This window comes from Acomys russatus, chromosome 9, assembly GCF_903995435.1.
Source record: "Acomys russatus chromosome 9, mAcoRus1.1, whole genome shotgun sequence".
NCBI classification, from domain to species: Eukaryota; Metazoa; Chordata; class Mammalia; order Rodentia; family Muridae; genus Acomys; species Acomys russatus.
In genome coordinates, this window is record NC_067145.1 from 44,466,767 (window position 1) to 44,494,038 (window position 27,272).

Sequence of the window (27,272 nt, forward strand, 5' to 3'; positions counted from 1 at the left end):
TGTATATCCAGTTTTGGGGCGACCAAGATATTTCAATGCCTTGGATTACCTCAAGGTCGGGAGGAAGACTTTTGGGTGGGTTGAGAAGGGATGAGGAGGAAGCCGACAAACCGGGGTGTCCACTTTCACTGTCTGGGCTGACCTTGACTTAGGACACGCCACCCTCACTGTGACATCTTCAGTATATCGAGATGACTTTTACATGAGGTTAAATAATGGGCCTTTTCACTTTAAACAAAGGCTGTCTTAGGAATCTGCTCGTTTCTTACACGAGGGGAATTGCTGTCCTTACAATGATTCTGAGTGTGTCGCCAAACCACACCGTTCAAGTCCTGGAGTTGAATCTTTCTGCAGGTTTAAGAGTCCGTGTTCAACAGATCTGCAATTGCTGGCTACGTGAATCCAGGGTGACCTTGGGCATTCTGGAAATCTGTTTAACAGAGCCCACATAGAGGGGAACGTGTGGAACCCAGCAGAACAGATGGCAATGTTGGCAATAAGAGCCTTGTTTGTTTACGGTGACTACAACCATTCCCACAAGCATGACTTCTCAGATGTCTCTGAGTTTTGTCACACCAAGGAAGACATATTGGCACAGCCAGGCTACAGTGGTTAAGAGAGGCGCGCTCAGCACGGTTTGGGATGGCACCTGTGGCCGGGCCAGCTGACAGGAGACCTGCACAGGTGAATCACTGCAGGGCCTGACAAACGGGCGATGGGACAGCTCCTGGTTGCCACATCCAGAGCTAGACTGTGGAGATCAGTGGTCCTCATCCCCTCTTGCTGTTTCTGCTCATTGTTTTTTCAACAAAGATAATGATTCCCAAAGTGTTGTGTGGGACTGGAGGCAGAAAGTGTGATACGTTTGCTCAAGTGGTCAGTTCGGCGTTGAAAGCAGGTGTCACCTGGCAGCAGCTCTCAGCTTCAGAAAGCTGGCACTGTGGCTGCACACCAGGCCTGACAGTATTGGCCAAGGAGATTTCTTCTTTTAAATAATATTTGGCTCTAAAGGGGGCACTCACAGTTGCAGGTATACCCTTAAAATGAAAGGTTTTAAGGTAGCAAGATGATTATTATAAAGTAAAAGTTAGCTGAAAGACACGACTGTGTTTTGTCGCCCGCAGGGGAAAAAAAAATAAAGATGCAATAAAATACTTGGAGATATGTGACAGAAAATTTATATCACAATAATTTGCCTTGGGTATTGTTCTGAAGCTTCCAGAACATTCTTACAGCTTCTCTGCCATGGTTTCTGCAGAAGAACTATGACATCATAGCTGCAGCCCGGCACTTCCACAGACAGCAAAAGTATTTTTGTTATGGATTTTTTGGGGGGGGGGGGCTCAATCAAAGTCCGAAGGAATCAAATGTCATTCTCTTACACAGAGTGACAAGATGTCTTTATTGACCTATCTATTTTATCACAATTCTTTACTTCCTTACATGCCCGCCACCCTCTGTTTAAAAAGCCAGCCTTCTCTGCCAGGAATTAACTACCTGGCATGGGGCGAGAACAACTCTCTTCATTTTACATGGCTGCCTTGTCTCCTAACAGAACAGGAATAACGGTCAAGGTGTTTGGACGCCCAGAATAAATGACTTTGCAGTTACCAAATGTTTCTGGTTGTCTTGGAAATCAGTCTGTAAATGACCTAGGATAGGATGCAACAGTAATTAAAGCATTATTTTATATTTTTAATCAGGACACTGAATGCTCTAGTATGGCTGGAAAAAGGATCCTCAGCAATGAGCTATGTCCCTCTTCCTTAATTAACTCAATGCAGGTCCCTACATATCTGTCACTTTTGAAATTATCTTTTAAGATGACTCGGTGATGCTCACTTGTAATACTAGCACTCGGGAGGCCGACACTGGAGGATTGGGGTAGCCTGGGCCATTAGCCACACCCTGTCTCAAAACTAGGATATAATAGTTGTTTGCTGCCAGCTCCTAGACCCAAGCTTGAGGAATGCACATCTCCTGGGCCTTTGTCTCTACCCCTTCCCTCATTGCATCTCTGTAGATGGAGCAGCACCCCACACAGAATTGACACAGAAAGAATCGAGGGAAAGTGGTGATGTGATCCTAAACTCAAACATGAATTCTTACATAAAAGACACATATCGTAATGGAGGAAGCCCCTATTAGAAGCCATTTCCAGAGAGAAGAGACTATAGCAAGGGCCAGGATGCCTGCTGTACAAACCAGTGGGTGATCTACATTCAATCTATCATTTCCTAGTTGAGAAAGACACACAATTCAGGGGAACAGAAAGTGTTCACGAAGGAGCTGATGGCTGGCACAGGATTAAAATGCTGACACTGTGACTTTTAGTCCATTCTATTTGTTTCATTTTGTCTGTTTGCTTGCTTGAAGCCTGGTTTCCTATATCCCAGGTAAGCCTTCTACTCACTACATATTCAAAGATGATCTTACACTCCTGATACCTCTGCCTCAACCCTCTGCCTCAACCTTGCAGGTGCTGGGATTACAGCCACTGACCATCACATCCAAGTATTGTTTTTAAGTGTTACGATACTTTGGGAAAACAATATTTTCAGAGACCGCCTTCCACTTCCAAGAAAAGCAAGTGCAGATTCTGCTCGCTTCACTTTGTTATTCAAGGAATGAGCAGTGAGGAGAGGCAGAGAAAATGGGAGGGAAGGAGAGGTGGGAGAGAGGAGTCTGGGGTTAAAGAGACAGATTAGCTTCTGCCTAGAGAACAAAAGCATCACGAACTCTGGCTGAGCAACTGGCAAACGGGAGATGAGCTGCAAGGGAGGGGAGAAGTGACTCGGGCTGCACAGGGACAGGGGACAGGCTATTGTCTCAGTGTGTGTCCTGCCTACTTCTCCTAACCTGGGGAAGTGCCACGCCTCTGCTTGCTCTTGTGAAAAATGAACAAAGGCACAGGGCAATGACAAGGACATTCCTTCACCCATACGGCTGCTGTAGGACCCAAAGACATGCTCCTCTGGTGTCCCTAGCTAACATGCTTGCCCATAACTACCAGCTACCAACAACAGCACAATCTATCATGGGTAAACATGACCATATTTCCCCATTTTGTATGTGTGGATGAAACCTTCATTTTCAGACAACCTTCAAACCTGCAGGGCTAGAACGGAGGCAGCGTCTTCGGAGATTGGATCTGAGTCTTTCCATGTAGGTACAATTAATGAGCGATGAGGGCTGATTCCCAAGTGAAGAAAAACCATGGGGAATGATTAATAAGAAAAGCCAAGGGTGAATACAAAATAATGTATAAGTTTAAATAGGCTTCAAATTAAAAGAGAAATAATCTAAGGGTATCCAATCTGTTTGATAATTTCCTGTGAAAATCAAGAATGCCGGAACCCAGAGAGTACCAGCAACTTGAAAATGTTACGCAAATATCAGCCCTGCTCTGTAGGTAATAAAAGCAGCACGGCTAATTTTCTAATTGAACATTTTATGAGATTCACTGAGCCTCACAAAACTGGTAGCTAATCAAATTCCAAGTGTTTGTCAAGGTCTGGCAAGCGTCAGTCCACACAAAGAAGGGATGGGGAACCAAGCGGTTTTATTGAAAACTAGGTGCTTTTTAACTCCAGCCTAATATAAGCAACGTAATGACAAGATTCGTCTACACAAATAGGAATAGAGGCGCTATTGGTGTATCTAAGAAACAGCCATTCCGTACATTTGAGTGGAAGGAATAATTCATAAGGAGACCGTGAAGGCTCTTTGTGTTTTGTCCGTTAAATACAAAGGACTTTTAATTACTTTGTTTGTTTGTTGCAAACGTGTGTGTACCATGGCATGTGTGTGCAGGTCGGAGGGCAATCCATTTCGTGTGTAGGACCTGGAAATCCAACTCAGGACATCAGGCTTAGTGACAAGAGCCATTACCTACTGTTCAATCTTAGGGGTTCTCGGGGGACTTTTAAGGTACCAAGCTCTTTGAAATATTATGCTTAATTTTTTCTTTAAGAAAAGGATCATTCCTCAAACAAAACTAGTATTCTTAAACCAGCTCAATTTATGTTGCCTGTCACTTAATATCGGGAGACTGCCAAGCTTCCAAAATTTTACAAGAAATCTATACAAACAAACAAAAATTTTAAACAATTTTTCCTATTACAATGAGATTCATCAGTGTCTATTGCCCAAACGTGCTGCATTTGTCCCGGTGATAACGCAGCACGGCAGGTATTCATGCATGCTAAAAATAAAAAGAAAAGAAAAAAGAAAAAGAAAAAAAGGTGTCAAAACATTTTGAAATGACTGCACCTCAGAAAGGGACAAAGACAGACACAAACATCTGCTAACCGTGTATTTAGCAGTAGAATACGACCACAATGAAATGCTTTCCAGATCACAATCTTTTAATAATGCTGCAAAAATATTATTTTAGGCTCACCAGAGTGTTTCAAATTAAATTAGTGTGCGTTTCATTAAAATACAGAGCGATCGGTCCGGTTTTTTTTTTTTTTTTTTTTTTTTTTTTTTTTTTGCCCCTCCCCCAACTCCCTCCTCAGCCGTCACTAGGGGGCAGTATAAAGACACGGTTCCTGCCGCTGTGGGTGAAGGGAAATCGTTCAGAAAACCTATTTCTTAAGAAAACCCTACGCGACAAAGACAATAACTGTGTGGCTTCGGTTCTAGGTCCAACACACACACACATCAAGCCTATGCGCTGAGTTTGCCTCTTTCGTGGGTCATTTCTGTGTCCAATGTTTGTTTAAGCATTTTGAGTTCCGAGGTTACTATTCCTAAGTGAATCTGAGTGTTACAAAGAAGTGGGTCCAGACAGAGCGGTAGTTTTTTTTTCCCCTCCAAGGACGGAAGCACACTCTGCAGCCATCTCGGAGGGGTGTGTGGCGCCTCTCCCGGCAAGAGATGCGGAGGAAAAAGGGAAGATGTGGCGTTTGGCCACTTTTAACAGCTGTGTTTTGTTGTATTCTTCTCTTCAAAATAATTGGTCACCATTCACTCTGTTACAGCCATCATTCTACAAGAAAATATGGCGACCCTAGAAATAATCAGTCTCACATCTACAAGTTAAAAGGTATACAACGAAATGGTAAAATAAATACAACGTATTATGTTAACCACCCTCAGCCCCACCCCTAGCTTTATTTATTTGGGTGATTTTTCTTAAAGCATAAATATAAGCGCGTGCGCGTGCGTGCGCGTGCGTGCGCACACACACACTTTCTGCACTGACCCTCCTTGACTATATGACAAGACTGTCATGTAGAATGGTCACTGAATCCCAGCTTTTCCTGAGGCATATTATATGAGGTACTAACTTCTGCAATAGTAAATAAGAATATATTCTGGGGATGCATTTAAATTTTTTCTCCAGGTTAGTATATGGTTTTCTTAGACATAATACTCAACAAAAATTTTTGCAGACATTAAAATGATATTACCTGCTTTCCCCAGCTTTATTTCATGGGGGAGAATTTTCCTTTGTTTGTTAGTCAAGAGAAATTTTAACACCAATAAGGCAAAATGATAGTCATTCATACTGACATAGATATATAGTGGAAAATATTCAAAAGTTAGCAGAGCGCTCAAGGCACCCATGCATGTATCACGGGGTAATCTCTGCATGGAGCCCCTTGGGTCTGCCTCTTCTTCATCATCAACTTTTGTGGTCCTGGCTGTAGGTCTCACAAAAGTAGACAAGACCCTAGGGATTTCTCTCTGCTATTGGCAAGGCCTAAGGCAGCCCAACAATTGATTTATTTAAGGTGGCCAGTCTACATGCTACAATTCAGGACGTTCCTGGGTTGCTGATCTTGTGGGCAGTCAAGAGCTATAAAACAAAGCCAATAGAAACGGGGGGGGGGGGAGAACAAGAAACCCCTGAAAATTCCACAGGAGAGAGGGAAAACGGGGGTCATGCGGGTGAAGCAAGATGGTTATAAACAATCAGGGTCAGCAGGGCTGAATACTGTTGTCTGCAAAGAGCTAAATAACCAGTCTCTTTCTTGTAGGCATTAAAAGCATTGTAGTAATTGTTTTCAATACTTATGTGTTGCTGTTTGCTAACATGGTATCCATTGTATCTTTAGGAAATGCCCAATCCACATTTATACTTATTTACACTTAGCTGGCAGCATGGAGGGAAGGGAAGGGCACAGGATCCTTACCATTCTTGGGGCAACTCTGAATCTAATTCTGGTCAGATCCAACAGATGGCAGTGATGGTATAAATTGTTTAAAATATTCTCATTACATGTCAAATCAGCTGCTCTGAAAGATGTCAACCGCAAATCATTTGCTCCTCAGCCGCATAAATTATTTACGAATTTGAAGTGATTAATTGGGTAGAAAAGTACAGGGTAAATAAAACATGAAATCCAACTGGAGATATTTCCTACGTCCAAAAATTAATAGCTTCTCATTTCCAAAAAGCATTGCATACAGAGAACTGTCAAGCAGATTGCCAACACGCTAGGAAAGGGGAGCCACACCACCTTAAGACAGCACCCTAGGAAAGGAGAACCGCACCACCTTAAGAACCTATTTGCATGTGCTTTTTTTTTTTTTTAAACTATTCATTCTAGACAGGCTTGTTTTCACTGTCTATTTTTATTACCTACTTCAAACAATTTCTTTCTACTTTCATTTCTAACACGTGACCCTGGCAGTTCTTGTCTTTCGCTGCCCTTCAGATAATGTACTTCCATGCCTGTCCGTTGATTCTTACTCATTAACCTTTATTCTGCAAAGCACGAAGGACCAAAAGTAAGAACAGAAGGCTCCTGGAGGGAAGCAGCTATTGATTCCTGTGACTTCCGAGATCCAAATTATGCAGAAGCAAACATCATTAGTCACTTCCTGTCTTAAGATATGGGCATTGCTAGACGTGTTTGCATATACCTTTCTTTTTTATTTCAGTGTGATAAAATACACTGGTATTTTAGAAAAGACATATATATCTTCCTGTATTGACCTCTGGTTAATAACTCATTTAGATAAAGTAAAGAAGATGTAATGGTTATTTTAACAAACAGTAAAATGGGCAGATTGCCTGCATAAATGTAAGTTGTTCGTGTTTCTTGATGTAACAAAATTATATAGGAACTAACTTTGCTACCTACATTTCCATTGTTTTTTGTATTGTTTTGTTTTGTTTTTATTTTTTCAAAACAGGGTTTCTCTGCATAGCCTTAACTGTCCTGGACTCACTTTGTAGATCAGGCTGGCCTCGAACTCACAGAGATTCCCCTGCCTCTGCCTCCTGAGTGGTGAGATTAAAAGTATGTGCCACCATGCCCAGCCTACCTTTCCATTGTTTAAGTGTTATTACCAACCGTTTACCCATTTGTGGGTGTTAGCTCTGCATCTGTGGATATGTATGCTTCACTTAAAAGTCATCACCTGCTTAAAGAGCTCATTACCACCAAGACAACTTAAGCCACCTCCAAATTTAACGTCGTCCTGTTTAGGGAAATAAAGCCATTTGTGTCTATGACTGTGTGTTTAAAGATGTGCTTAACTGTCACACTTTTTAAAATCACCTGTATACAACACGAATTGCAAAACAAGCTTTACAATACACAAATCTATGGACCATAAGTAGCAGGAGACTAGAAAAACAGTGTTTTCTTTCTTTCTAATTCAGGAACTAAAGTATGCTTTTGATGCCACTGGTCACTGCTTGCATGTTTAGAATAAGCTATGCAATTTGAGAAATCTCGCTACGAGTCCCACTCAAACTGGACCTACCAAGTTAGTGTCAGTTGCTCCGGTGAAGCCATAGAGAATGCCTCTTCTCGGGTTTTGTCTTCATATAATGCTATACACTCATTCTCCCCACCCCCCCACCCCCCCCCCCCCACACCCCCCACACCCCCATACCCCCACACCCCCATCTCTCTCTATGCATTTCTGTCTGTCTGCCTCTCTCTGTGTGTTTTAATTTAAACCTTTCAAAAATGAAAACGAATGGACTACTTAAAGCTGTATTCACATTTAGATTTCACGTGGTAGCTTATATCAAATCGCCTTCCTTAGGATTTGCCTCCATGTCTGGTGGAGTCACAGGAACTAGGGACAAAAACCAGGAGAAGCACATTTACGGTGCTGGTTTCCCTTTGGTGGCCAATGGTGTTCTTGGAAGACTCATGAAGGCAGGCAGAGTCCGTGTGACCAAAGTGGGCTATTCATAACAGTTGGGCTCTCCCCCCTCTCTCTCACGTGTGTGTGTGTGTGTGTGTGTGTGTGTAATATATAGGATTCCCATAAGGAAAGGGGAGGGATATTTTAATTTTATTTAATTTACTTACTTTATTTATTTACTTACTTAATTTATTTACTATTGGTCAATGGTCTAGTAATGCTTTCTCTTCAGTAAATAACAACATTCTCTAAAAGGCTGTTCCTGGGAGACAGATAGTTTAAGGTCTAGGGAGTGGACTCAGAAGATTACCTGTTCAGAGTTTTAAATGGGCCATAACGGGTTTATTTTCTTTTTAACGCATTAATATTTGTCTTTTTTTAAAGGTGACTTTTTAAAGAAGAATATCATTTATGACTTCTTTATCATGGGACCTTTGAAAATAAATCACAGAAAACTAGCAAATTTCTTGAAATTTATATATAAGACAAAAATTACCTCTAGTTTCAAACTCCCATTTATTAGTGTTCCATCTAATCTGAAGAAGAAGAAGAAGAAGAAGAAGAAGAAGAAGAAGAAGAAGAAGAAGAAGAAGAAGAAGAAGAAGAAGAAGAAGAGAAGAAGAAGAAGACAAACAAAAAGGAGTTCAAATATAGCCTTAGAATAGTCTCCGCCTCCACACCCCACCTGTGCTTTTTAACTATACATCCACCCACATTCAAATTTCAAAGCCAATCCCTGGTCCTGTACATTTCCAAGATGACGTCTTATATTCTGTTTCCACGGCTTCTGGCTATAGAAACACTGGGCTCTTCTGATAAAGGACTGGGGCTGGCAATGTACCCTTCCAATATTCTTCAACAAGCCTGTGGCCCATTTCTTCCGGATCACTGCTTTCATCTTCTTTAGGAGCAGCTCTCACTCCGTGTTTGGAGAACCAATGTTGGATGGTTTCCTTAGGTTACCTTACTCGAGACTGATGGAGGCGGCAGATACCTTCTTTAGTGTCCAACCGCCTGTACCGCTCGTGGCAAATACACACTTGGAGATCTCTGTAGGACTTACTGGAGATCTGCAGATCGATTGCTCCTCAGCCCTGTGATTGGAACTTCCTTTCCATTTGTGAAAGAAATATTTGTCACTGGGGTTTTTCTTCTTCAGGGCCTCCAGCAGCCCCCATTTACCCAGGCTGCTTCTCTCCTACAATTCCCCAACACACTAAACTTTGCACTTTCCACTTTAGGCTCATTTTCTTTTCTTTTTTCTTTTAAATTTCTTATACCCTTCCCCACCTCCACCTCTAGCCCTGCGTACGTGTGGAACAGTGCTGTTCTAGATGCTTAGAATAATCAGAGAATGGATCTCGCAGTAGTGGGTGACAGGATATAAACAGCGATCAACCTAACAGGTTAGCCACACAAGATGGGAGGCAGTGGGCACATGAAGGCTGGCAGGGGAAGGGGTGTATAGTAGTGCAATTTCCAACACTGTCGCAATGCTTTCCCAATCTGATATTTGAACAGTGACTTGACTTTCTAGAAAAACATTTTAGGCAAGAGGGCTAAGGCTAGGGTTAGGGTTAGGTTTAGGCTTAGGCTTAAGGCTTAGGGCTAGGATTGTCACTTTAAAATGCTCTGGGCAAAATACTTCCAGAACTGGAATGTCCTTCTAGAACATACTTTATGGCCTATTTTACTCTTCATTGTTTTCCGTGGCAATGTTAAATTTATAAGTGTGTTTAAGGGAGTAAGCTACAATCTCATTTAGAGATATTGGCGGGTGGGCTAGAAGCAGCCTGAGATCCTGGAGCAGACTCTTGAGAAGCATACCCTCCTCTTATGGCTTTCATATAAAATTGGATACATCTAGCTACCTGGCACCCAGGCTTCTGAGTCAGAGAAAGGCAAGGATTTCAAGGGAATTTTGGCAAGAAGTTACAGAGTCAGCCAGCCAGGTCCACGCAGAAACTGAAGGTGAATGAATGCAGCCTGCCAATAAGAGGTCTGGAGAATCCTTGGGAGCCCCAGGAGACTGACTGTCCCTGCCAGTGGCCCCGTGCCCCCTAAGGATCCCTGAAAACAGCACAGCTGAGAACTTCATGGTCACAGAGTCAACCCTGGCTCTCACTTTCTCCATCCTCCATTCCATTTCTCTCCCATGCCATAGCCTCAGTAGCAGGGTAAGCACGCAGAAGGCTAGAATGTAGTCAGGTTAGAGTCTTCTTGTTCAGACTCATTGTAAACTGATTGAAGTGTTGTTCTGTGGAGAAATAAAGTTTGAAAGATCCAGAAAGCTGGATTTTCCATGAAGTCACATTCATCGGGACTACCTAACAGACAGCACCTTTGGGCATCTGTTAATATGGACCTGGAAAACTTCCACAAAAGGGTCGAGGTGACTGGGTAGTTGCTGATGCTGCCAAGAAAGTCTCCCATCCACACATTATTGTTCCAGAGACTGTGTTTTCACGTGAGACACAAGATGCATGGTGGCCTGAGGTAAGTTGTTTTAGAGGAGAAAATGGCTTAAAGATGGGTTATACAATTCCAGTTTTAGGTCATAAAAATTGGAATGAAAAAGCATTTGTCCCTTTTGCAAAAAGAGTCACCTTTGCAGTATACGTCTCCTGGTGGTGGAGGCTTCTTTTCTTCTTCTTCTTCTTCTTCTTCTTCTTCTTCTTCTTCTTCTTCTTCTTCTTCTTCTTCTTCTCCTCCTCCTCCTCCTCCTCCTCCTCCTCCTCCTCCTCCTTCTTCTTCTTCTTCTTCTGTTCTCTTTCCTGTTTGGCTTGGTTTAGTTGAGTTAATTCTTGCCCATACATTACTCAGGTTACAAATAAGCATGAGTGCTCAGCCCTAGATAAGGTATCTGCCCCACCCCATCCTCACTCTCCCCTTCACCCAACACTTTAGGAACATCTCATAAGACGGCATAGAATGAACGTAAGAGCTGAAGGATGAAAAGGACAGATGTGAAACACTGTCTTCTGGGCATAATATAGCTGCTGTGTACGTGAACCCACAGTAGCTGTGCAAAAGGAGGGAGAAGGGGCTTCAGAGGCCCTAGCTAAGAAGCTATTGGCAATTCATGGCTGATGCCAAAAGGGTGTTAGGTAGGTAGGTAGATAGATAGATAGATAGATAGATAGATAGATAGATAGGCAGATGCATAGATAGATGATACATGATAGATAGATAGATAGATAGATAGATAGATAGATAGATAGATAGATAGACCGATAACAGTTGAAGTAAGGAAGGAAATATGAGTGAGGAGTTATGCTGGAAGGGATTGGAGAGAGAGTGGGGGTGGAAATGATCAAGATACATTGTATATACTGTACCAAAATTTCAAGAATAAGTAAAAGCTATTATTTTAAAAAATAATTAGAAATTCATTTTAGGCACATCAAGAAGTGACTATAGTAGACAGGTCACCTCAAGACACACTCATGGTGGTCACTGCGCATCGTTCGTTACAGGTTAGGCTAGAAAGAGCAGGTGTCCAAAGAGCTCTCAAGGGCAACTGAACTCAGCTCTGGCTCTGCCTCCTTCCTTCATTGTGAGCCACAGAAAGCAATTGGGAAAACACAGACTCTGCCACCCTAGCAGCAGCATGGCTCATGCCGGGAGAGTCTTCCTGAAATAGCTTGTTTCCAAAAAGGGATTCTGTGGACCCCAGGAAAGGCAGGCTTATGCCAACTGATGTATAAATAGTCAAAGAAGAAAACCTTTTCTATTAAAAATAACCAATCACATTTTCTGTCACTTCTATTGGATTTGACTTTATGTTTAATATATTAAGGCATTCTAGAAGAAGCTACAAATTAGCCTGGCTGTCTTCCCTACTTTTGGTTGACTATAGGATCTTTTTTGACCCTAGTTTTCAGCACCTGGCACAAACAGACCAAACCTGATTTGCCCCTCCCCCCTCCAAATATTTACTTTGGGGTCATAGAGTGGGTTCAGCAGTCAAGAGCACTTGTTACTCTTACAGAGCACTGTGATGTCATTCCCAGTGCCCACATAGGAGCTCAGCCATCAGCATCTCCCATTTCAGGGGACCCAAAGCCCTGCTTTGACCTTTGAGGGCATCACTCATGAATGTGGCTAGAATACACACATACCTGAAGGCAAAACATTCATACACATACAATAAAAATTACATCTAATGTTTTTAAATATTTCCCTTCAGAAATAATTTTTAGGTTAAAAAAAAAAAAAAAGTCAAAGGACAACCATATAGATCTCAAAGAACACCAGTAAACCTCTTACTAAATACTAGTGAGAAAAGGCTGAAGGACTGGAGGGCGCTCCTCACAGGGGAGGGGATTTTCCCCTTGGGTGAAATCACACAGAAAAAGTGGGTTGTAGTGGAGAAAGGAGACATCTTTTAGCCCTGATTTTATATTTCTGAAATGGAAACTACAAAGACAACAAACATCTGTGAAAGAAATAGCTTCCAGAGCAAATCCGAAGGCAGTCCTTCAGGACTAGCTGAGACGCCATAGAGGATAGACTCATAGCAAGACACCTGTACACTCTGGAGGAGTATTTTAGATGCGGGGGATCGGGGGTGGTGTTGGAGAGATGGCTCAGAGGTTAAGAGCACTATCTGTTCTTCCAAAGGTCCTGAGTTCAATTCCCAGCTAACCACATGGTGGCTTACAACCATCTATAATGAGATCTGGTACCCTCTTCTAGCCTGCAGGCACACATGCAGGCAGAATACTCTATTTAAAAATATTTTTAAAAAGTATTTTAGACAATATGTAAATCGACATGAACAACAGAGGTTTTGGTGTTACTAATCAGACCGTTTGAAACGGTTTTCAATACCGCTTCCTGTGTCTGAAATTGTCTAAGTCAGCGCTTTCCTGGAGAAAATGATGATGACCCTTGGCTTAGGAAGTGATTCAGACTGCCTGTGACAGAGGAACACCTTTGTTTTGATGCTTCTGCTGTTAGGCTTTCATGGGACATTGGTAGATTTTAGTCATTCCATGAAGGCCTTATAAAATGTTCCTGTGGAGGACTGGAGAGATGGCTCAGAGGTTAAGAGCACTATCTGTTCTTCCAAAGGTCCTGAATTCAGTTCCCAGCAACCACATGGTGGCTCACTTGCACCTATAATGTAATCTGATGCCCTCTTCTGGCATGCAGGTGTACATGCAGACAGAACACTGTGTACATAATAAATATATAAATCTTAAAAATAATGCTCGTGTGGGAGTAGACAAAGGGGCAAAAAGGTTAAAAAAAATTACATGAGAGTGAGGGCAAGGGGAGGATATGGTTCAAATTAAAAAGGATAATTTTAGCCAGACATCTCTCTCTCTCCATCCCTCCCTCTCTTCCTTTCCTCTCCTCTCCTCTTCTCTCTCTCTCTCTCTCTCTCTCTCTCTCTCTTATACACACACACACACACACACACACACACACACACACACACACACACACAGACACCTGCATGAACAAAAAAGATAAGAAGTAAATATTAGTTTGATACCAAGTAAGATTGGGGAGGACAAAGGATTATCTTATTTCTGAGAGCCAAGTTCAGGAAATTCCTATCTTGCCAGGCTGTGCTGCGGAGGAAGGAGCGTGCCCTTTGGAGCCTGACAGACCTGCGCTCAACCTCCAGCTCAGCTGTTTACACATGTGCGTACCCTGTTAGCTAAGTGTGCAGAGTCCTGGTCTCACAAGTGATGGACTACCTTGATAACTAATTTTAAACGTGATTACAATACACATTCCACGGTGTTGTGATCAGGAGGAGTCCCCCTCCCCACCTCCTCTCTCCCCTCTCCCCTTTCTTCATGTTCATTTCTCTAATGCTTACATTTCTTTGCAAATGAGTCTTTGAACCCTGTAAAAATGTATCAATTGTTTTAAAAATAATATCGCTAAGAATATTGCTAACACAACTTACTTTCATTTACATAGGAAGTGAAATCTGGGAGAATTAACAGGAGGGGCTGAGAAGATGGTTCAGCCAGTAAAGTGCTTAAGGCAAGGACATAAGGTCCTGGTGAGTCCAGATCCCAGCACCTATGCAAAGTGCCAGGCCTGGCAGCACAGGCCTGTGACGCTAACACTGGAGAAGAAGACCAAGAGTATCCCTGGGGCTCACTGGCTTTCTGGCCTCTGAATTGGAGAGTTTCAGGTTCAGTGGGAGACTGTCTCAAAAATAAAGGGAACTGGGCCTTGAGACATGGTTCAGTGCCTGTTCTTCTAGAGGATCCAGGCTTGATTTCCAACACGTGTCTGTAACTCCGGTTCTAGAGGATCTGACATCCTTTTTCTGGCCTCTCTGGCATCAGTACTCACACAGTGCACAGACATACAAACAGACAAAATACTGATACATGTAAAATAGTAAAAACAGAATAAAACAGAGGGGAAATGATGAAGGGTGACACCTGGACTTCATACTCATCTGTACACATGGGCATGTAAATACACACACACACACACACACACACACACACACACACACACACACACACACACACACACATGAACAGGAACAGATACACACACACAAAGATATCCGGGTATAATAGTTTGCACACTTTACCAATAAAATTTAATAGTTCATTTTTTGGGGGCGGGCAGTGGGGACGAGCCAATCAGAGAACTACTTTCATAAGACTACTTAAGGAAATAAGGAATCACCTTAAACTCTGAATGTCACAGTTAGGGCGCACTGGCCCCGGTGAGGTGCCCCCCCCAACCCCCGCACTTACTTGGCATTCGCAGGGTTGCTGGTGGTCAAGTTGGCCAGGGCCAGGGCAGCCGCTTCCCTCATCTCTTCGTTGTCACTTTTGAGCAACTGAACTATCTGTGGAATGCCTGCAGAGGATCGAGTGCAAACCATGACTGCCAACCCACGCACACAGCCTGTGCACGGCAAACTAACTGTCTACAGAAACTGCTGTCTCTGGTTTGCTTACCCTGGGTGTTGAAAAACTCTTTGCTGCTCAGGTTCTCACTCATGGCTGAAATAGCTTGGGAAGCAGCAATCTTGGTGCCATCGCTGTCAGATCCCAGGAGGGTCACCAGGCATTTTTCAACCTCTTGCTCATGAAAAATTTTTCTGTTTTCAGCTTTTGTAAACCAAAAGAAAAAAATAAATAAATCAGAATTTTCCTGGTTTAAAAAACAAACAAAAAACTATACTTGCCACCTGACAGAAACATAAGCTATCTGTTAACTTTAATGTCTAAACTAAGCAGAACGTGTTAACCTTCGGACCACGGCAGGGACACAGAAGGGATGATGGGTGTCACATTTGCTCCTCATTCCCCCATCTGCCGTGTACCACAGTGTGGTCGAGGGATTTGTGTGGTAAGATGCACACTTTCAGACTCAGCCCCTGGTGTTCACACAGGCTCTCCCCTCACTAAGGACAGAAGCCCAGGTACCTGATATTAAATATAAAACACAATATTAAGGCGTGCCTACAGTGTACAGACTGGAGAGCTGGATACTCGAGACTTTGGAGAAGAGCAGAGGGGGAGAGGAAGGAGAAATGGGTCCAGAAGTACGCCCTGCCTCTCACCAGCTGCCGTAAAAGCCTTCAAGTGTCTTTCCCCACAAAGACTGTACACATACAGTAGCAAAGGCTGGAGAAATCACTTGTGTTCCCGTAGACACAATCGAAAACAACGTTAGAATAATTTTGCTTTTTGAAAACACTTATGATTCTATGTTCATATCATGGTATTCATTTCCTTATAAAATATTAAGTTTAAAACCAACTATGTGAGTGTGTGTGTGTGTGTGTCTGTGTGTGTGCACATGCATGCGCAAGCACGTGTGTGTGTGTGTGTGTGTGTGTGTGTGTGTGTGTGTGTGTGTGTGTAATACTGAAGGCAGAACCTGCTGAATGCAGAACTTCAGACCCTGGACAGACTAAGCAAATGGTCTGCTATGGAGGCTTCCCCAGTCTGAAACCCAAAGTAATTTTTGTTTTTGTTTGGTTTTTTTCTCTGTCCTTTAAAACATTTTTTCTTGTCCTAGTTTTTTTTTTTTATTAATAAATGTCAATCTCATAGAATACTGAGGGAAATATCTTGTATTAAAGCAGGCATTAAGTTGGAATATTGTTTTTGAGTTCTGTTCATTCTAAAATTTAAATTTTTTCATTCTATTTAACTCTTAATCGTATTACTATTTAAGGAGTCTGAGAAACTCAGTATTAAGAACCGGGGTCAATGGCTTCCCAGCCTGTGGAGGGAAGAAACAGCTGAGAAATAATTCCTTCCTAAGTTACTTTTGTTTTTTGTTTTTGTCTTTTTTTTTCAATGGCTGTAGATTTGTTCTCCATTCATTATCTTTGTAAAGCCTGAAAAACATAATCTTGACAAAGTCAGTTTTCATGGCCAGTTTATAGTAATAAATGGCTCTGCGGTCTGAGGACATTAAGGTATGGAAGGCTTTCCTGCCCTAAACATTGATGGTACTTTAGATTACAATCTGCACGTGGGAGTAATTAATTACTTAGACATATTTTAACTGAATTATTTTCTCCCAGAAATACTTTCACAAACAAACACCAATGGGTTCTCCATTGATAAGATCTGCTTTCTCCTTCCCTCTAAACAAGGGCCCCCCCCCAGTGGCCCCTCCAGTCAGTCACACTTGCAAAGGTTTTCTGGCCTCTGACTGATCCATCCCCAGATGTATCAAATCCTTAGCCAAGCTTCCGGCTGACTGGTCAGAGCCAAAAAAGCTGCAGCTAATACTTACATCGAAAGCATGTTGCCTCTAAGATATTTTTAAATTCGCGAAGTCTTTATTAGTAAAAATAAAAATAAAATGCTGAAAAAATTTTCCAGAGAGACACTGACAGAAAAAAAAAAAAAAAAAAAAAAAAAAAAAAAAAAAAGCGTAGCTGTATCATTAAGCTTTTCCCCCTAATGGCTCTGAATCAAATCCTAAACAGATCACTCAGCATGGATCCCATCAGGAAGATCCGACAAGATACAGTAGCGATTGTTGTGAAAAGATCAACTTTTGCGCACGCGATAGTTGCTTTAAAAATAAAAAGCGGTATACATGTAAAGACTAGAAAGATTTTAAAAAACAACTTAAGTAAATGCTGTGGGCAATTAGATTTTCGCAAAATAATTTAAATAAATACTGTGGGCAATTAGTTTCTGAGCCCCGCTGGGAATGTTCTCAAAATCCAGCTGTGTTCACCAAATCTCAAAAGTGCTGATGGCACTGTGGCTGTAATAGATTTAAGAGATGAATTAACATATTAACCAAGCACTTTCACCAAATCACTATGCCAAGAGGTATTTGTGCTTTAATTATGGAGATAATAAAGACGGCTAGACAGGTGTGCTGCTAATAGAGTAATGCCCTCGAAAGTAGCTCTCGGTGTGCTCGCATAAAGAAGGCTGGGGCTTCAGAGCCGAAAGCAAAGTCCCTGGAGGCTTGGCCTCGCCCATTCTCAGGAGCAGCCATTGTCCTACCTTTGCTCCCGCTGAGATGTTAACACCGGGTCATAAAACTCTCAGCAACAAGGTAATTAACACTTTCCCGCCTTCCACGGGTGCCAGGGCAAAAGCAGGGTCAGCACATGCGCGTGCTTGCCATGGTGGGAAACGCAAGTCAAAAACTTTAAAAATGAAAGGGCTAGAGAGACGGCTCAGAGGTTAAGAGCACTATCTGTTCTTCCAAAGGTTATGAGTTAAATCCCCAGCAAGCACATGGTGGCTCACAACTATCTATAATGAGATCTGGTGTCTTCTTCTGGTGTGAGGGTTCACATGCAGGCAGAATACTGTATAAATAAGTAAATATTTTTTAAAAATGAGTATCATTTGTTTACATGTCTCAACTGTTCTTGACTATGAAAACACATATGCTCAGCTAAAAACTTATTGTAATAATAGAATGTTAAAGGCACGTTATAATTACTACTGATAATAGTATTGTTCTTACTGACAGAATAAAGACTAACATCTGTCCGAACTTACTGATGGCACTTTCTAACTGGGGTGGTGGTGGTGGTAGGGAATTAAACTTCTACTTAATTATTCATACTCAGTGCATAAATATTAGGTGATAACTTTGTTAGTCCTTGTAAAGTTTGAGGGTTCACCAGTGTAGCTAATACAGTGAAGCATGTCTAATGAGTCTGGCAGAGGAAGGTCAAGATGGTCAACAAACTAATATGAAAACTGATAAGAAACATAGGGAGGGTGTGGGAAGAAAGTGATCTACTGTCAGGCACACAGGAAGGGATGACTTTGGGCTGTGGCCAGATAGACAGACTTAATGAGCAACAAGAAAGGGCTAACCCAGCAAAGCAGGAAGGTGCCACCCAGTCCTCCAGCAGTGGCTCAGGGAGGCTGTCTCTGGCCCACGACTGCTCACACTGAACAGTTCTGTCAACAAATGTGGCTAAAGTGAAATGTTCGAAGGAGAGCGACTTGTAAGAGCCCGTGCTTCCCGTCAGAAGTGGGTTCACTCTTAGGGATTTATCAAGACAGAAAGTGTTGGCGTTTGTGCAATTGTCTCTTCCCCAAGGTGTTGAAAAGCAAGAGTGAAGGTCTTCTGTGAGAGATCTTCGAGTCTGAGAAAATCAAAGCACCAAGGTGACCACTGGATGATGAACATTTCCAGTGTCCCTATAGTCATCAAAGGCAGGATCAACTCAGGGGGGACATGCCAGAGAGAACTAAGGACAGTTACTAGCCGGATAACAAGAATTGTAAACATATAAGCTTTTGAGCTGAGAGTGTATGTAGCTCAGTGATGAAGCACTGGCCTAGCATGTTCAAGGGACAGGTTTGGTACCCAGAACTAAAGAAGGAAGGAAGGAAGGGAGGGAGGGAGGGAGGGAGGGAGGGAGGGAGGAAAGAAGGAGGGAAGAAAAGAAAGAATGAGGGAAGGAAGGAAGGAAAGAAGGAAGAAAGGAAAGGAAGAAGGAAGGGAAGAAGGAAGGAAAGAAAGAGTGAGCCTGAAAATTTTTCAAGAAAAACAATTTTAAGAGTTGAAAGCAGAAAGGCAGATGCTGGTGGAGCTGAGGTCCACAGGAACACCCCACTGTGTGATATTAGAGGAGGTGGAAGTCCCACCCACCCAGACATGGACATTCTGCAAGGCAGTGGTGGTTGGTTCTCATTGCAGTGCTTACTTAGTATCCCATAACAGCAGGGTCAGATTACTTGAGTCTATGAACAGGTTTTAAGATTTATCACAATAGAGATCTGTAAAGGTGTCACACGGGAAACTGGAGCTATGTTTAAAGCAGAATGGGTTCTGCTAGCTTCAGTCATCCTAAAGCATGTCTGTAAAAAGTCTCAGTGGGTAGAGTGGCTGCCATGCCATCCTGACAGCCTGAGTACAGATGCCCAGACCCACCCCCCCAAAGGACATATGCAACAGCAAAGGTCTTTGTAACCTAGAACCCCCCTTTGAGGAGATAGGAAGAGGAGATACAGAAGCCTTAGGCCAGCTTGCTGCTGCTCAAAGCAGCAAACAGCAGGAGAGGCCTTTTCTCAAATGAGGGAGAAGACAAGGACCAGCATCTGAGGTTGTGCTTTTACTTCCACAATGATCTGTGATACACATGTGCTCTCACATAGACGTGCACACACATGCACACATACACACATGCATATGTGAACATACATACACAATGGTATACACACACATATGCATGCATATGTGCATGCATATGCACACAAGGTATACACACAAATATGTGTATACACACGGGTGTGCACTTACACACACACACACACACACACACACACACATAATCTTATAGATCCAGAAAAAGAAACTAGCTATTTCATAAACACATTGAAAAGCAATAGAAATAGATGTTTTGGTTTTCTTCCTGAATTCAACCATTTGAAGAACATGAAACAGCAGTAGATCAAAATGAGAGTGCTCCAAATCCAAAGACTAAGGACCAAAACCAGAACAAATGAATACAAAATCATAGCCATCACAACAGAGACTGGGAAAGTTCTAGTCTAAGCAAAGGGTGTGTGCCACCATCAGTTGGATAGTCAATACTGCCTGAGGGTGTATCAACTTGATCCATTTATCCTTGCTTTCCTGTTTTGGAGGCTATAATCTGGGAGACACATAGCTTCAGACATCCCACGATATCATGGAGATTGCATGCAGAATAATGCCCATATATAAATGTTGGCAAGGTTGCTCTGATGGGATTCTCAAAGAAAGCCAAGGCTCTCCTTAAGCTTGAGTTTGGGCACAGTAGTTGCATGTGCTTGGAAGCCATCGGAAGCAACAGGCCAAGGCATGTCAGAATTAGAAACAGATTTAAGACTTGGAAGCAGAGAAGGAAGTGGTGTAGATGTTAGTCAGAAGTGAGATTTCTCTGGAAGATTTTAGAAAGAACAAGACATGCGACCGGAAGACAAGCTTAGCATGGAAATGATGGATGAAATGTGAAGGGGTTTGGTTTGACAGTTGGGAGAAGAGCTAGATGAGAGGAGTGTTCTAGAAATGAGGAGGAAGTCAAGTGTATGGGGGAGGAAGTAACAGTCACCGGGTGTTCCACAGAGAGCTAAAAAAGGGAAGATATATGTCTAAAGTATTAAGTTAATATGTTGATATCAAAATCTACAAGGCTGCTTTGGAATCAATGGGTTTGTGGAGTTACTTAAAAATTAGCTTGTCTGTCAGAGAGGTTGACTAAGAAGAAAGAGAGGACCGTGAGGGCAACAGCAGAAAAATTTCCGCAAACTATTTCCCATTAAAACTAGTGCACTTCTCAGTATGTGTCCCAGTCCTGTTAACCTACACCTGTCTAGCTGTGCCACCAGAAGGCAGAACGGGGTGGCATCACAGTTCAACAACACCCTCGTCACCATCCAAACCTGGACCAAAGGCTTCGGCGGACCTATCAGCTGATGGGTATCTTGGCCAAAGGCTTGGTGAGAGCCTTGTCTGCTCATTACACTCAGGCCAAGGCAGAGCAGTCTGCGGGCCACAGTACCATGGCTGCTCACCATGGCATCACAGGGATGGAAGAAGAAGGAGAGAGATGCTTTAAAAACAGAACTTCTGAGGAAATAAAGATTAAGCAAAGACAAGAACACAGCAAACAATGGAATACAAGTTTACTGCATTGAGGGGGAAACACCCACACAGAGAATGGGAGGAGGGAGACAGGGACATATGTAAGAAATTTTTCAAAGTTATTATTTTCTCTAATTAAAAAAAAATATTTTTGCCTGGGCGGTGGTGGCTCATGCCTTTCATCTCAACACTCACGAGGCAGAGGCAAGAGGATCTCTATCTATGAGTTTGAGACCAGCCTGCTGGTCTACAGAGATTTCTAGGACAACAAAGACTACACACACACACACACACACACACACACACACACACACACACACACACACAAACAAACAAACAAACAAACAAACAACCCTGTCTTGGAAAACATATACATAAAATTTTATGTGTATAAGTGTTCTGACTGCAGGTATATCTATGCACCACTTGCTTGTCTGGTACCTTCAGAGGCCAGGAGAAGGCACTGTATCTCTGGGACTAGAGTTATAGGCTGTTTTGAGCTACCATGTGTGCATGCTGGGAATTGACCTCGTGTTCTATGCACGAGCAGCCAGTGTTCTTAACTGCTGAACCACGTCTCTAGCCCCAAACTTTTTGAATGTAATGAAAGGAAGATTTTACTGAAATATAAGATGCAATATAGATAAATAGAGAGATAGATAGATAGATAGATAGATAGATAGATAGATGTAAAAATTGGGTAGGGCTTGGACTGGGACTCTACAAAAGCAATATTCAAAGAGAGCTAAGGAGAAATGTTATCCAATATTTCTAGACCCAGCTAAACCGGCAAAGACACTAAAAGAGAGCAAACACATTCATAGGTAAGCAAACACATTCAAAAACATAGCACTTAGGTTGGTTAGACAGCTTGGTGGGTTCAATCCCTATGTCCTACACAGTAGGAGAGAACTGATTCTAACAAGTTGAACTTACACAGGTCCACACACTCCCCCAATAAATATACGGTAATAATTTTTAAAAACAACACTCTTGAGTATCTGCAAAACAAGTTTTTAATTGAAAAAATATATCCTGATTAATTGGAGAAGCAAATAAAATACAAAATAGAATCTTAAGAAAGCCAGCAGTAGCCTGGAAAACTGAACATATATACTGAGGGACTCTATTTTCTTGGAAATCTAAATTAGAAATGCAGATAAAGTGAAATGTCATAGTAAAGAGAGTCATCATAAAGAAAGGTTCATTAGCTACTTGGTCAAGGGACTCTTGTGTATGTGTGTGTGTGTGTGTGTGTGTGTGTGTGTATTACAATAATTTTTAACTCTAAACTTTTACAGATCTACTTTTTAAAAGCCTAGGAAGGCAGGGTGTGAAAAACAAAGAACCCATAAACAAGTACAAGTCCTATAGTTGTATAATTAAATCTAGCCCTATATCTGCATTGCCCTTGGTGGCTATCTGGGGTGGCCTTTTCTGCACCACCCAGATGTGGGCTGCTCTCAGTTCCTGTTTGCTTCCTTCACCCACCAATACTATATCTAAACTGTCTTATATTGAAAGAATGTTTTGTTTCCCAAATCTACTTTTATGGTCTTAATATCAAAGTAGAATTTAAAGCCAGGGTGCATAATTGAGATGCTCAATGAATGTGATTAGAAGTGAATGGAAGACAGTATTAAGTAAGTCAAAGTTACTTAAATTACTCTAGAAAAGCAACAGATACAATATAGCAAGAAACATGTAACATATACTTCACCTGTGATAGACCAACTAAGTTAGATAGAATGTGACAATGTAAACACCCACCCTGAAGTCCTACAGGAAATGTGACTCTGTCTACTCAGCACAGCTCATCACTTCCCACACCCAGTGTCCACACGTATCTTCAGGACCAGTACCTTGCGTGTAGCAGACGGGCAGTGTTTGTTCATCAAAAGCAGAGCAGCCTTGCTAGGGTTTGCTAGACCACGTGCACACACTGACTGCCTTCTAGAAGATGCCATGCTAATCTCACAGCAAAACTTGTTTTTTAAAAGCTGCAGATCAAACAATTATTTTTTAAACCCTACAAAAATTATAACTAAAAATGAAAGATTTTGAGCTCTTGCCCTGACTCAGAAAGGGAATTGGGAGCTCTTACGTCTGCTTCTTGGGGTCAGAGCCAGGAGTCCATGTGGGTAGGAGATTGACTAAATCGCTTGCTTCCTAAGACTGAAATTTAAAATCATCCTGAGCCAAGTCTTTATATTATAGAAAGTTCTAGTGAGTGGTTTTTCCAAATGATCCTCATGGTATTCATCTATATATTTCAAGGGCAGGGGAGGGGGTGGTCTTACAACCACAAGAAGGTCCTGAAGAAACAAGAGAAAGATCGCAGGATTGGCTGAGGACATGGTGCAGGGGGCAGAGTCTGAACCAGAAGAGGACTTTTGAGTCGGAGAAAGTCCTGGTTAAAGGGAACGACACAATGACAAAGCAGAGGCAAAGTCAATACAGATTTAGTCATTAGATCCTAAAATTAAGACTGAGGAGACACGACTTGAAGCTCAAGTGTAGTTATTTTAGAACTAACATAAGGAAGTAGAATCAGAAAACATTAAGTGCCGCAAAGAGCTCAAAGACTATGTGCCTGAATTACTTTGTGTTTCAAAGGGGAGAGGGGCGTGGATTCCAACAAATGATGCTGGGAAAACTGGCTACATCCATACAGAAGGGAGAAGCTGGAGACATCCTTAAATTATATGCAAAGTAGGCCAGGAACCAAAGGATAAGAGGTAACAGAATGAACAGAGGGAGACCTCTGCACAGTGGACTTGGTAAAAAGCACTTAGACACGATGCTGAAAATAGATGAACGGGGCTATGTAAAAATGAGAAACACGTGCATCAAACACCACAACCAACAGAGTAAAAAGGCAGCCACAAAACGGGAGAAAGTGCTGGCCAATCACAGTTAAGAGATTGTCATCCATGATACATGAAGAATCCCTACATCCTATGTCAAAACAAAACAACAGTGGGCCCTGTCTCAAAATAGGAAGTAAAAACTGGCTCCCAGAAGAGAGTTCACTCAGCAAAGTGCTCAGTACAAGGCCCTGAGCTTGGTCCCCATAACACATGTTAAAAAATAAACTAAGCAGTGTTGACTCGTGCATGTAACCCCTGCTCTGGGAATAGGGGGACATGTGGATGCCTAAAGCCAGCTAGTCAGTCAGTCCAGACTACGTGGTAGGTTCCAGGCCAGTGAGAGATCTTGCCTAACAGCAGCAGCAGCAGCAACAACAGCAACAACAACTAAAGGTGGACAGTACCTGAAGAATGCTGTTTGAGGTTGTTCCCAGGCCTCCACACACATGCACTCCCACACATTCATACCTGTACACACACATGAACGATGGAAACATTTGTCTGAAAATGATATACCTGTGATTGATTAATAAGCAGGTGAAGAAGTTAGTTAGCATTGCTAGTTACTAGGGAAATATAAACAAAAGCCAAGAAGATGCCATTGTGTGCCTGGTCAGACAGTTACTATCACAAAACAAAGCAACAAATGCTGGGCAGCGCATGGAGAAAGCGGAACCCTGAGCCCTGTCCACGGGAACGAACAAACCAGTGCAGCTGTTAGAGAAGAGAACACGGAAGTGCCTCCAAACATTAAAAATAGAATGAGCATATGAGTTAGTGAGCCTCCCTGGTACATGGCACAAAAAGTGAAGGCACAGAGTCAAAGAAATATTTGTTTATACACACTCACAGCAGCTGCACACACAATAGCTAAAAGGGGAAAAGCAACTCAACTGTCCATCAGTGGCTGAATGGAAAATCAAAACGCGGCACAAACAAAGACATGTTATTCAGCCTTAAAATCAAGGAAATCTTTGCACACGCTGTTATATGAATGGGCATTGTGAGGACAGCACGCTAAGTGCCACACAGTCACAAAGGGACAAACACGGTGTGACCCTAAGAGCACAGTGACTACAGCAGCCAGCTCTGTAAGGACACTGCAGAAGTAGAGTTGTCACCGGAGCCACTCTGGGGTGATGTTTTACAGATGGCACAGGGCACAGAGAACGCCACCAAGCTGGAACTGTGCGCCTAACAGTGGTTACAGTGGTGAATTTTATACTGCAAATATTTTATCGGAATTTTAAAGAGGGCAGTCATCTCCTCTTCTTCAAATAAAACCTGCACCTCTTCTGAGTTCCCATTTCTCAAGTCACATTATATTATTCTTAGTTTTCCAAGTCAGATCCCTAACCTCATTCCAGGTACCACCTCCAGCCCACCTCAGCCCGTGTGAGTGTTCCACAAGTGCTGGAAGAGCCCCTCTATGGGCCAAGAACAGGGTAGTGTGACTACTTGTACAGTGCCTTGAGCCTGTGCTAACTACATCTGTGTCATGGCACCATACATCAGTATGTATGTATGTATGTATGTATGTATGTATGTGGCTATCTGCCTATTTGCCTGCCTACTCTCTCTATAACCAACTCCAAATCTTGATAAAATCATGCACAAGACTTGTGTGAGTGTGCATATTGGTATGCACGTGTGTGCATGTACAGAGATTGTACATGCCCACACCTAAATTTATGGGAGCCGGAGGTCAACAGTGGGTATCTTCTTCCACTGATCTGCAAGTTATTTTTAAGACTGGGTCTCTCCCTGAACCTGGAGCGCACCAATTTGGCTAGACTGGGTGTTTAGCAAGTCCCAGGAACCTACCGTCTCTGCCTTCCTGTGTTGGGACTCCAGGCGTGATCTATGTGGGTGTTGGGAATCCAAACTGAGGTCCTTATTCTTGAACAATGAATATGCTACCCACCGATTCCCCGCACCCGCTAAGACTGCTGACAATTTGTTTTTATGCACATGCATTTATCAAAGTAGGAGGATGGAATATGATTTTTATTGTATGTTTTATTTTTAATTGGCATACAGTAACTATATAGTAATTATACATGGGGTCCCATCTGGCATTTCAGTATATGCATACAATGAGTAATAAACTAGTCAGGTTACCTGAAATAAATCACCTCAGATATCTATCGCTGTTAGAATTAGGAACTCAAAATTATCTCTATAGGCTGTTTTGAAATGATTATTGTCAGGCATTTTATCCCGCTGTGCTCCTGTGCAACATTTGAAAGGCTGTCCCTGTTAACCCTTCTCTCTCCCAGACTTCTTGTAGACTCTGGTAACACTGTTCTGGTCTCTAATCCTATGGGATCGATCTCACTGCTTGTATATGTAAGAAAACAGGTCATTTGTCTTTTTGTCAGTTTACTTTTTTAATGTGTGCCTGTGTGTGTGTGTGTGTGTGTGTGTGTGTGTGTATTGTTGGCCTCATGCATGCTAAGTAAGCATTCTACCTCTCAGCTACACCCCCAAATTCTTCCAGGTAACCTTCATCCTTCACCTAGATCACCATAGCAACCTCCTCCTGGTCCTTTTAATCTCTTACTCCTACAGTAAGCATGCTCATCTTTACAGAGTGAAAAGCACATTCCATCCTCACTGTCTCTTCCTTGACGTTACCTATTCTGGTTTACAATGATTCCTCATTGCTGCTCTAGCCTCAACGAACATGCTCAGTGCTCTGCTTCATTCTACTCACTAGGCATTCTTCAAATTTCCAGATCTGGAACTTTCTGCACTCCTCTAGCCTTCACACACTTTTTCTTTCAGTGAACAGATCTTTTTTTGCCCAGGAAATCTTCTACTGTTGACTCCACATCTGGGCTTGTAAGCATTTATTGGAACCCAAGTCTTCTCTTCCTTGAGTTTTCATGTGGTGGTCTTCCTGAGTACACCCCGTGTTTCCACAAGTGTGGTTGACGCATCTTTTCGAGTGCCTGCTTGCTTGCCTGTGCCAGGTCTCAGTTTATAAAAAGAGAATCAGAAATGAATGGATGAATGAACAGGTTTGTTTGTTTGTGTTTGTTTTAGTTTTTCAGGACAGGGTTTCTCTGTGTAGCCTTGGCTGTTCTGAACTTGTCTTGTAGACCAGGTTGGCCTTGAACTCACATAGGTCTATCTGCCTCTGCCTCTGCCTCTGCCTCCCGAGTGCTGGGATTACAGGCGTGCAATTGGCTTATGAACAGGTTCTTATGG

At 42.4% G+C, this 27,272-nt stretch overlaps 1 protein-coding gene across 1 annotated transcript in view; it reads right to left on the reverse strand.

Annotated features, from left to right (window-relative positions):
• Armc3 (armadillo repeat containing 3) overlaps window positions 1–27,272 on the reverse strand; it is a 90,999-nt gene that overhangs the window by 24,968 nt on the left and 38,759 nt on the right. Inside the window, exons 9-10 of the mRNA XM_051151271.1 lie at window positions 15,069–15,221; window positions 14,862–14,967 (exon numbers count right to left, since the gene is read on the reverse strand). Coding sequence (XP_051007228.1) covers window positions 14,862–14,967; window positions 15,069–15,221 — 259 coding nt within the window. The remainder of the gene's footprint in view (window positions 1–14,861; window positions 14,968–15,068; window positions 15,222–27,272) is intronic.